Source organism: Bos mutus, chromosome 5 (genome assembly GCF_027580195.1).
Source record: "Bos mutus isolate GX-2022 chromosome 5, NWIPB_WYAK_1.1, whole genome shotgun sequence".
In the NCBI taxonomy this organism is placed as follows: Eukaryota; Metazoa; Chordata; class Mammalia; order Artiodactyla; family Bovidae; genus Bos; species Bos mutus.
In genome coordinates this window covers 72,628,815-72,641,207 of record NC_091621.1, presented here as the reverse complement: position 1 = coordinate 72,641,207, position 12,393 = coordinate 72,628,815, and the positions used below count along the sequence as shown (strand labels likewise).

At 36.9% G+C, this 12,393-nt stretch overlaps 1 protein-coding gene and 1 pseudogene across 1 annotated transcript; one reads left to right on the top strand and one right to left on the bottom strand.

The window, feature by feature from the left end:
• The first annotated feature begins 1,339 nt into the window (after positions 1 to 1,339).
• Positions 1,340 to 2,284, top strand: LOC102274282 (olfactory receptor 6C3). The gene has a single exon (XM_005893660.2). It carries the CDS (start codon positions 1,340 to 1,342, stop codon positions 2,282 to 2,284), a length of 945 nt encoding a protein of 314 aa, XP_005893722.2.
• A 7,896-nt stretch (positions 2,285 to 10,180) lies between these two features.
• On the bottom strand, positions 10,181 to 12,393 carry LOC102264751 (olfactory receptor 6C1-like; annotated as a pseudogene).

The following is a 12,393-nucleotide window of genomic DNA, read 5'->3' as shown; positions in this document are numbered from 1 at the left end:
AGCTTTTCTTCCAAGAAGCAAGTGTCTTTTAATTTCATGACTACAGTCACCATCTGCAGTGATTTTAGAGCCCCCCCCCCCAAATACAGTCTGTCACTGTTTCCACTGTTTCCCCATCTATTTGCCATGGAGTGAAAGGACTGGTAGCCATGATCTTAGTTTTCTGAATCGTGTGCTTTCAGCCAACTTTTTCACTCTCCTCCTCTTTCACTTTCGTCAAGAAGCTCTTTAGTTCTTCTTCGCTTTCTGCCATAAGCGTGGTGTCATCTGCATATCTGAGGTTATTGGTATTTCTACCCACAATCTTGATTCCAGCTTTTGCTTCATCCAGCCCAGCATTTTGCATGATGTACTCTGCATATAAGTTAAGTAAGCAGGGTGACAATAGGCAGCCTTGTGGTACTCCTTCCCCGATTTAGAACCATTCTTTTGTTCCATGTACAGTTCTAACTGTTGCTTCCTGACCTGCATACAGATTTCTCAGGAAGCAGGTCAGGTGGTCTGGTATTCCCATCTCTATAAGAATTTTCCACAGTTTGTTGTGATCCACATGGACTGTGGCAACAGTCCATGGGGTTATAAAAAGTCGGACACAACTGAGTAACTAACACACACACACACAAACACGCAGTGTGGTAATATACAGCCTTGAAGTACTCCTTTCCCGTATTTGAAACAGTCCATTGTTCCATGTCCAGTCCTAACTGCTGCTTCTTGTCCTGCATATAGGTTTCTCAGGAGGCAGGTTAGATTGTCTGGTATTCCCATCTCTTTAACAATTTCCCACAGATTTACTATGTTCAGTAGTCATTTAAACTAGTGAAAGTCACCTAAACAAAGTGGGCCTCAGTTATGCAAAATATAAAATGTGGAAGTAGGCATACATAAAGTCTGTATGCTTTCAAACTCTATTTAGATTATCTGCGAAGTATACTGGTTTTTATAATACTGAGGAAAGGAGGAGAATCAATTAAAATATATCTGTACCTTTTACAAAGGAAGCTAAATGTTTTAAAGAATACCTTGAACCAATTAAAATTTATTAGAAAAGATAACCCTATTTAAGTGTTATCGTAAGAGTTTTATTTTATCCATAGTCTATGATAATGTATTTTTGAAGAAGAAATAATGATTTTGAACTTCAGATAATATTCCTCACTAGAATGAAAAGTTGAATAGAAATTGGAGAGAGTGCTGTAGGTGAATTTTAAATTTCATTCATTATCGTCATGAAGGATACTTTAAAAGCTTTGTATTCTATCCTCAAATGTATTTTGATTTTTTATTTCTTATAGAAAACACATCCATTTTCATTTTGAATGGGAGGAAAGGATCAACAATGAAAAACCACACAAGACCCACAGAATTCATTCTTCTGGGGCTATCAGATGACCCAGAGCTTCAGATTGTGACTTTTCTCTTTTTAATCATCACATATATATTAAGTGTCACTGGAAATTTGACCATCATCATTCTCACCTTGGTGGACTCCCATCTACAGACACCTATGTATTTTTTCCTCAGGAACTTCTCTATATTAGAAATCTCCTTTACAACTGTTGGTATTCCTAGATTTCTGGGCACAATTATCACCAGGGACAAAACGATTTCATACAATGATTGTACAGCTCAGCTGTTTTTCTTCATTTTCTTGGGTATCACTGAATTTTATCTCATAACTGCCATGTCCTATGATCGCTATGTAGCCATCTGCAAACCCCTGCATTACACAACCATCATGAACAACAGAGTCTGTGTATTGCTTGTCTTTTGTGCTTGGCTGGCAGGGTTCTTAAACATCTTCCCACCTGTTATTCTTTTTCTCCAGTTAGATTACTGTGGTTCTAATATCATTGATCACTTTGCTTGTGACTATTTCCCCCTCTTGAAACTATCCTGCTCAGACACATGGCTCCTTGAAGTGATTGGTTTTTACTCTGCAATAGAGATTCTGCTTTTTACTTTGGCATTAATAATTCTATCCTACATGTTCATCATCAAGACAATTCTGAGACTGCCTTCTGCCAGTCAGAGAAAAAAGGCATTTTCTACATGCTCCTCTCACATCATTGTCATTTCCATCTCTTATGGAAGCTGTATATTCATGTATACCAACCCATCAGCAAAGGAAAAGGCATCCTTGAACAAAGGAGCATCTATTCTGAATGCTTCTGTTCCTCCTATGATGAATCCATTTATATATTCACTGAGGAACCAGCAAGTGAAACAAGCCTTCAAGGAGACCATCCAAAAGGTTATCTTTTTCTCCAGTAAATGCAAGTGATTATATCATTAAAAGAGTAAAGTTCTTGTCAATGCTTTCTATTATTCATAATCTGCCCAAACTCTTTCAGTACAGTTGTATGAGTCCTTTTCATCTGTTCCAATGTTAAAAAATTCCCCACACTGAACCTAATTAACTGTATAAAGTTGAATATTGCTTCAGAATTTTCTATAAATTTTTTATTCAAATATATTTGGATGAAGTAAAGAACACAGGTTGTTGTTACAATTTTATAGGCCATTTAGTTTGATGAAAAGAATGTCAGAATTGATGTGGATTTCTGAAATTTTCATTTTACCAGGTAATAGAAATGATATCATTCAGTTCAGTTCAGTTGAGTTTATTGGCTGACTCTTTGCAACCCTGAATCAACCATCAGGCCTCCCTGTCCATCACCAGCTCCCTTCACCCAGACTCATGTCCAAAGTCAATGATGCCATCCAGCCATCTCATCCTATTTTTTCTCCTCTTGCCCCCAATCCCTCCCAGAATCAGAGTCTTTTCCAATGAGTCAACTCTTCTCATGAGGTGGGTACTGGAGTTTCAGTTTAACATCATTCCTTTCAAAAGAAATCCCAGGGCTGATCTTTATTCAGAATGGACTGGTTGGATCTCCTTGCAGTCAAAGGACTCTCAAGAGTCTTTTCCAATTTTTCAAAACAATTCATCAATTCTTTGGTGCTCAGGCTTTTTCTAAACTCTTTACATGACCAGAGGAAAAACCATAGCCTTGACTAGAATGTGTAACAGTCTCTGCTTTTGAATTTCTAGGTTGTCACTGGATAATTGTCTTTTGTTTCATGGACTGCAGTCACCATCTGCATGATTTTGAGAGCCCCAAAAGAGTCAGACAGTGTTTCCACTGTTTCCCTGGATCTATTTCCCATGAAGTGATTACCAGATGCCATGATCTTCGTTTTCTGAATGTTGAGCTTTAAGTTACAACTTTTTCATTCTCCACTTTCACTTTCATCAAGAGGCTTTTTAGCTCCTCTTTACTTTCTGCCATAAGTTAAAAATTCGTCATCTGCATATCTGAGGTTTTATATTTCTGAATAATCTTGATTCCAGCTTGTTTTCTCCAGTCCAAACACAGGTTGGTGATTTAGTTTGATGAAAAGTTAAATAATCAGGGTGTGGATACAAATTTTCTACCAGGTAATAGAAATGATATTATTAGGAAATTTTTATTCTATTTGAAATTTTCATGAAATCAAACAATGACAATCACTAGAGGGTTGGAAATAAAATATAAATATCTACTTAAATATTTTTAAAGTTTAGAAACTGAAGTATATTTGAACTCTTTATACTATTATAATACTTTTATAATAATGAGGAGAAAGAAGAAAGAGAAGGGTAGAGTTAATATTTTTTCAGCAATTACTATATTCCAGGCCTATTCTAATTATTTTCTTCATATTGGCTCATTGAATCTTGTGAACAGCTTTATTTCATTTTCAGTCACTCATTCATATCCAACTCTTTGTTCTCATGGACTGCAGTACACGAGGCTCCCTGTCCTTCACTAGCTCCCTGAGTTTGCTCAAACTCATGTCCATGATCTAGTAATGCCTTCCAAGCATCTCATCCTCTGTTGCTGCCCTTCCCATCCTGGCCTCAATTTTTCCCAGCATCAGGGTCTTTTCCAGTGAATGTGCTCTTCACATAAGGTGGCCAAAATATTGGCTTCAGCTTCAGCATCAGTCCTTCCAATGAATATTCAGAGTTGATTTCCTGTAGGACTGACTGGTTTGATCTCACAGTCCAAAGGACTCTCCAGAATATTCTCTAGCAGCACAGTCTAAAAGCATCAATTCTTGTGTGCTCAGCCTTCTTTATTGTCCAACTCTCACATCCCTACATGACTACTGAAAAACCCATAGCTTTGACTATACAGATCATTGTTGGCAAAGTGATGTTTCTGCTTTTTAATACACTGTCTAAGTTCATCAAAGTTTTTCTTAAACAACTTTTGAGGTAACTGTTATTGATTTTCTCTTGAAGATATTTTTACCTTATCTTTTCCTCTGGAAATGTTTCATATGACTGTTCTTATTTCACAGCCATGATGAAAAGGTAAAATTGGAGTTAATTTTAATTGGCAATAGAGAAGAACAAGAAAGAAAAGGGATCCAGATTGGAAAAGAAGAAGTAAAACTTTCATTGGCAACAGCATGATACTATACAAAGAAAACCGTAAAAATACTATCAGAAAATGACTAGATTAATCAGTTAATTTAGTAAGGTTGCAGGATACAAAATCAATACACAGAAATCCATTGAATTCCAATACACTAGTAACAAAAATCTGAAAGAGAAAATAAAGAATCAACTCCATTCACCAAGGCAACAATAACAATAAAATATCTAGGAATAAATGCACAAAAGAGCTGTATAAAGAAAACTATAAGACATTGATGAAAGAAGTCAAAGATGACATAAACAGATGGAGAGACATACCAATTCTTGAATTGCAAGAATCAATGTAACAAAATGATGTATGGATAAAATAATAATATTTTTGGGTTAAAAATATTTTTTAAAAATTTTATTTTTTTATATGCAATAGAGGAAAGACAGCCTCTTCAATAATCTAGCAGGGAAAAATGGACAGCCCAAAACCCTAAACCCTCCTCCCTCCCCATATAAATATTTTGCAAAAAAAGATTACAAAAAAAATAAATAAATAAAATTAAAAAAAAGTAATCTTAAAAAATATAAAAGGCAGAGATAAACCCAAGCACTTTTGAGCACCTTATCTTTAAAAAGGAGGCAAGAATATGCAACAGAGGAAAGACAGCCTCTTCAATAAGTGGTGCAGGGAAAACTGGACAGCTATGTGTAAAAGAATAAAATTAGAACACTTCCTAACACCATTCACAAAGATAAACTCAAAACGGATTAAAGACCTCCACCTCCTTATGTTGGAAATAAAAACAAGTAGGACCTAATTAAACTTAAAAGCTTTTGCACAGCAAAGGAAATCATAAACAAGATGACAAGACAACCCTCAGAATGGGAGAAAATATTTGCAAATGAAGCAACTGACAAAGGATTAATCTCTAAAAATACAAGCAACTCATGTAGTTCAATAACAAAAGAACAAGTCATTGAGACAATAGGCAGAAGACCTAAATAGATGGCTATTTCTCCAAAGAAGAGATAAAGATGGCTAATAAACACATGAAAAAATACTCAACTTCACTTGTCAAAACTACAATGAGGTAAAACCTCACATTGGTCAAGATGGCCATCATCAAACAAATGCTGGAGAAGATGTGAAGAAATGGGAATCCTCTTGCACAGTTGGTGGGAATGTGAATTTATAGAGCCACTATGAAGAATAGTATGGTGATTTCTTTAAAAAATAGGAATAAAACTTCCATATGACCCAGCAATCTCACTACTGGGCATATATTCAGAAAATCACAATTCTAAGACACAGGTACCCCAGTGTTCATTGCAGCACTATTCACAATAGCCAGGACATGGGAGCAACCTTGATGTCCATTGACAGATGGAATGGATAAAGAAATTGTGGTAAGCACATGGACAGAGGAGGCTGTCAGGCTATAGTCCATAGCATCACAAAGAGTTGGCCATGACTGAGCACAAATGCACAACCATAAGCTGGGTTATAAACTGGTTCATAACAAGCCAAGCATCCACATAAAGGAACAAACTGGAATCAAATATAGTGAGGTAGATAAACCTAGAGCCTGTTATAGAGTGAAGTAAATCAGAAAGAGAAAAACAAATATTGTATAGTAACACATATATATGGAATCTAGAAAAATGGTACCTATGAACCTACTTTCAGGGCAGCAATTAGAGACACAGACGTAGAGAACAGATCTGTGTACATAGCGGTGATGGTTGGGAGAGGGTGGGGCAAATTGAAAGACGATAATTGAAACTCATACATTAAAATATATAAAACAGATAGCCAATGAGAAGTTGCAGTACAGCACAGTGAGCTTAACCCCAGCCTCTATGACAACCTAGAGAGGTAGGCTGGGGTAGGAGGTGGGAGTGAAGTCAAAAAGGAGGAGACACATGTATACTTATGACAGACTCATGCTAACATATGGCAGAAACCAACACAACATTATAAAGCAATTATCCAACATTAAAAAACATTGAAAACTAGTATTCAGCATGATTGAATATTTCCTGAATTTCTATAAAGAGTGTTTCCTGTCAAAATCAAAATACAGGTCTCTCTCAGGTGTTGCTGCTCTGCCTTTTACTGTCTGTCCTAATTTTGTAAGAAATATTGTGAAAACATGGAATTAAAAAACATTTCAAAGAGGGAAATGAGGTGAGTTCCAAGGTTGAGTGGAATGATGAGCCCAAAGGAAGGGTAATACATGAGAGAATGATGAGAATTTGAATGGCAAAAAATGTATATACTATATTTGGTAGTTCAGTTCAGTCATTCACTCATGTTCAACTCTTTGCAACCCCATGGACTGCAACAGGCCAGGCTTCCCGGTCTATCCCCAACTCTTGGAGCTTGCTCAAACTCATGTGCATTGAGTCAGTGATGCCATCCAACCATCTCATCCTCTGTTGTCCCCTTCTCCTCCTGCCTTCACTCTTTCCCAGCATCAGGGTCTTTTCCAGTTAGTCAGTTCTTTGCATCAAGTGGCCAAAGTATTGGAGCTTCAGCGTCAGCATTAGCCCTTCCAATGAATATTCAGGATTGATTTTCTTTGGGATTGACTGGTTTGATCTCATTGCAGCCCAAAAAACTCTCAAGAGTCTTCTCCAACACCACAGTTCAAGAGCATCAATTCTTTGGCACTCAGTATTCTTTATGGTCCAACTCTCACATCCATACATGACTACTGAAAAAAAACTGTAGCTTTAACTAGATGCATCTTTGTTGACAATGTCTGCTTTTTAATATGCTGTCTAGTTTGGTCATAGCTTTTCTTCCAAGATGCAAGTGTCTTTTAATTTCATGTCTGCAGTCATCATCTGCAATGATTTTGGAGCCCAAGAAATTTAAAGTTTGTCACTGTTTCCATTGTTTCCCCATGTATTTGCCATGAAGTGATGGAACCGGATGCCATGATCTTTGTTTTTTAAATGCTGAGTTTCAAGCCAGCTTTTTCACTCTCTTCTTTTACTTTCATCAAGAGGCTCTTTAGTTCCTCTTCACTTTCTGCCCAAAGGATTGTGTCATCTGCTTATCTAGGTTATTGATATTTCTCTCAGCAATCTTGATTCCAGCTTGTCCTTCATCCAGCCTGGCATTTCGCATGATGTACGCTGCATATAAGTTAAATGAGCAGGGTGACAATATACAGCCTTAGCGTACTCCTTTCCCAATTTGGTACCAGTCCATTGTTCCATGTCCAGTTCTAACTGCTGCTTCTGGAATGGCTGGTATTTACATTTTTTTTCAACAGTCAGGATGTCAAAGGTAAGTCAATGATCTGGTATTTTCTCATCACTTTAAGAATTTTCCACAGTTTGTTGATCTCCACACAGTCAAAGGCTTTGGCCCAGTTCTTTCATAGTCAATAAAGAAGAAGACACTGAAAGATAATTTTTTGGAACTTTGTTGAATTTTCTATGGTCCAACAGAACATGCATCAATATGCCAGTTGGCAATTTGATCCCTCCCAAAGAAAGGCCTTGACCTTTCTAAATCCAGTTCCTAACATCAGAACCAGAGAACTGTTCTTGGATCATAAAAAGTGTTCCACATCTATGTTTTTGAATGCCTCAAAATTCCCCACCTGACCTCCTCTTGAGAGAATTTGACCATTACTTTGCTAGAGTGTGAGATAAACACAAGCTGGAATCAAGATTGCAGAAATATGTATGAAGATGTTAGTAGTTTGAACATTCTTCATGGTGGAGAGTTCTGACAAAACGTGGTCCACTGGAGAAGGGAATGGAAACCACCTCAGTATTCTTGCCTTGAGAATCCCAGGAACAATATGAAAATGCAAAAAATATGACACTGAAAGATGAACTCCCCTGGTTGGTAGGTGCCCAATATGCTACTGGACAAGAGTGGAGAAATAACTCCAGAAAGAATGAAGAGATGGAGCAAAAGTGAAAACAATGCCCAGTTTGGATGTGACTGGTAATGTAACTAAAGTCTGATGCTGTAAAGAATAATATTGCATAGGAACCTGGAATGTTAGGTCCATGAATTAAGGTAAATCAGTTCAGTTCAGTTCAGTTCAGTCGCTCAACCATGTCCAACTCTGCGACCCCATATAAAAGGTAAATCAAAAGTGGTCAAATAGGAGATGGCAAGAGTGAACATCAACATTTTAGAATCAGGGGACTAAAATGGACTGGAATGGGAGAATTTAACTCAGAGGACTTTTATATCTACTACTGTGGGTAAGAAGTAGAAGAAATGGAGTAGCCCTCATAGTCAACAAAGGGCTAGTCTGAAATGCAGTACTTGGGTGCAATCTCAAAAACGACAGAATGAACTCTGTTTGTTTGCAAGGCAAACCATTCAATATCACAGTAATCCAAGTCTATGCCCCGACCAGTAATGCTGAAGAAGCTGAAGTTGAATGGCTCTATGAAGACCTACAAGACCTTCTAGAACTAACACCCCAAAAAGATGCCCTTTTCATCATAGGGGACTGGAATGCAAAAGTAGGAAGTCAAGAAATACCTGGAATAATAGGCAAATTTGGAATACAGAATGAAACAGGGCAAAGACTAATCGAGTTTTGCCAAGAGAACACACTGGTCATAGCAAACACCCTCTTCCAACAACACAAGAGAAGACTCTACACATGGACATCTCCAGATGGTCAATACTGAAATCAGATTGATTATATTCTTTTTTTTTTTTAGCTGAAGATGGGTAAGCTCTTGCCAAATATCAAAATCAGCAAAAAACAAGACAAGACTGGCTGAAGCTGACTCTGGCTCAGAAAAACAAGACTGAGCTCCTAAACTGCCAAATTCAGATTTAAATGAAGAAAGTAGGGAAATCACTAGACCATTCAGGTATGACCTAAATCAAATCCTTTATGATTATGCAGTGGAAGTGACAAATAGATTCAAGGGAATAGATCTGATAGAGTGCCTGAAGAACTATGGATGGAGGTTCGTGACATTCTACAGGAGACAGTGACCAAGAACATCCTCAAGGAAAAGAAATGCAAAAAGGCAAAATGGCTGTCTGAGGAGGTCTTAAAAATAGCTGAGAAAAGTAGAGAAGCGAAAGGCAAAGGAGAAAAGGAAACATATATCCATTTGAATGCAGAGTTCCCAAGAATAGCAAGCAGAGGTAAGAAAGACTTCCTCAGTGAACAATGCAAGGAAATTGAGGAAAACCATAGAATGGGAAAGACTAGACATCTCTTCAAGAAAATTAGAGATGCCAAGGGAACATTTCATGCAAATATGGTCACAATAAAGTACAGAAATTGTATGAACCTAATAGAAGCAGAAGATATTAAGAAGAGCTGGCAAGAATACACAGAAGAACTATACAAAAAAGATCTTAAGACCCAGATAACCATGATGGTGTGATCTCTCACCTAGAACCAGACATCCTGGAGTCTGAAGTCAGGTTAGCCTTAGGAAGCATCACTATGAACAAAACTAGTGGAGGTGATGGAAATCCAGTGGAATTCTTTCAATTCCTAAAAGATGATGCTGTTAAAATGTTGCACTAGATATGTCAGTTTTCATTCCAATCCCAAAGAAAGGCAATGCCAAAGAATGTTCAAACTATTGCAAAACTGTACTCATATTTGGTAAGATGCAGGAAATAAAAGTATGAGCACTGAAAAATACTTGCAGGGAGACTATGTGAAAATTAATAGACTTTGAAACCTTGGTTTTTATTTGATTGTTCATTGTTACACCTCTAATTTATAAAACAAGATGTTTATTTTTTCATTTCCTTGAGAAGAGAACAGTCTTCCTGGCCATGTCCATGAAGGCTCACTTGACTTTCAGATTCCTTAGGGTATATATAAAGGGGCTCAGCATGGGGATTACTGAGGTGTTTAGCACAGCCACTCCCTTGCCAAAGACTCCCTGTCCTTTGCTGATGGATTCATGTACATGAAAATGTAGCTGCCATAAGAGATGGAGATGACAATTTGTGGGAAGAACACGTGGAAAAGGCCCTTGTCCTCTGAGTGGTGGAAGAGATCCTCAAAATTGTTCTGATGATATATGGATAGGACAGAATTATTAATACCAAAGTGAACATTAGGGTAAACACAGCAATGGGAAAGCCCATCATCTCTAGCAATTTGGTGTCTGAACAAGAAATGTGTGAAAGGGGAAATAATCACAAGTAAAATGATCAATAGCATAATCAAGTTGTCTGAACAGCATGAGTGATGAAAAAATGATTAAGGATGAAGTCAACCAAGAAGCCAAGACAAGTAGTGTGCAGAGTCTATGATTCATGATGCTCATGTAATGCAGCTATTTGCAGATGGCAATGTAATGGTCAGAAGACTTATCAGCCAGTAGGCAAAACTCAATGACTCCCAAGAGAATGGAAAAAAAAAAAGAAAAAGAAGAGAGTCCATACAATCAGTAAAAGAAAAGGTTTTCTCTCCTGTAATAATGGTGATAAGGAATTTGGGTACAGTGACAGTTGTGGATGACACCTCTAATATGGAGAAATTTCTGAGGAAGAAATACATCAGGGTCTGTAGGTGGGCATCCATCAGGGTTAGGGTGATTAATGGTCAGGTTTCCAGTGATGCTGAGCATGTAGGTGGTGAGTAGAAAGACACAGCTCACAACGTGAAATTGTGGGTCATCTGACAGTCCCAGAAGGATAAACTCTCTTATTTCTATGTAGTTTCTCCTTTTCATCTTCTTTTGAGTATCCTTCAGGGTAAAACACAAAGAGACTTAAAGAAAAGCAAACTATTCACAGATAGCACTGGAATTTATTTCTGGAAGGACTATGCCATACTAATTTAACTTGGGAGATCTTTGAAACAACTTATCTTTAAAGATTTTTTTTTTTTAACATATGCCAGTGTGTGTTTTTCATAGAATATTTCTTTTATTCTTTTTTCATTTTTTCTTATTTTATTTTATTTTTATTTTTTATTTTAAAATTAAAACAATATTGTATTGGTTTTATACATCAACATGCATCCACCATGGGTGTAAAGGTATGCTAAAATTTTTATCCTGAACCCCCTCCCAATTTCCTCCCCATTTTACCATTCCTCTGGGTCACCCAGTTGAACCAGCCCCATAGCTTCCTGTATCCTGCATCTTTTGGATTCCATTCCTAAAATATTTCTCCCCAATGCTGGGCACTACACTTCTTTTCTTCAAATTGAAAGAGACAAGTGTTACCCCAATGTTCATTTACCTGATTTCTTTATAATTATTTTGACATGGAAGCAATTTAGATGTCCAAATCAGCAGATGAATGGATAAGAATGTCTGTGGTACATATACACAATGGAGTGTTACTCAGCCATTAAAAAGAATACATTTGAATCAGTTCTAATGAGGTGGATGAAACTGGAGCCTATTATACAGAATGAAGTAAACCAGAAAGAAAAACACCAGTACAGTATACTAATGTATATATATGGTATTTAAAAAGATGATAATGACAACCTTGTATGTGAGACAGCAAAAGAGACACAGAATATTTCTTTTAAAATAACTATTTCACTGATTGAAATAGGTTAAAAATATGCTTAAAATTTTTATTCAAATCACATACTTTAAATGTGAAGAGCAGGAATTTTAACCTAGGCTTTTCTATGTATATGAAATACTGGAATAGAAATGCTATCTATTGATCTTTTAAATCCTTTCCTAAAATATGTCTTTCCCAATGGGAAACTCCTCATCTTTTCTTCAAATTCAGTTAGATTGCATTATTTCCTAATCTATTACCTGATTTCTTATATTATTATTTTGCTAGTTAATTTAGAAAATCCAAATATGTCAGGGAAAAGGTCACTCAAATGGGTCTGTCTCCCAAATGAAAGTCCTTGGACTTAAATCTTCAACAATATGAAAGACTTCTAAGTTCTCACTCTGACTCACACCCACCTTCCTAACTTCTGACTCCTTACCTGAATCATACCTAATGGATTCACTATTGTGACCAT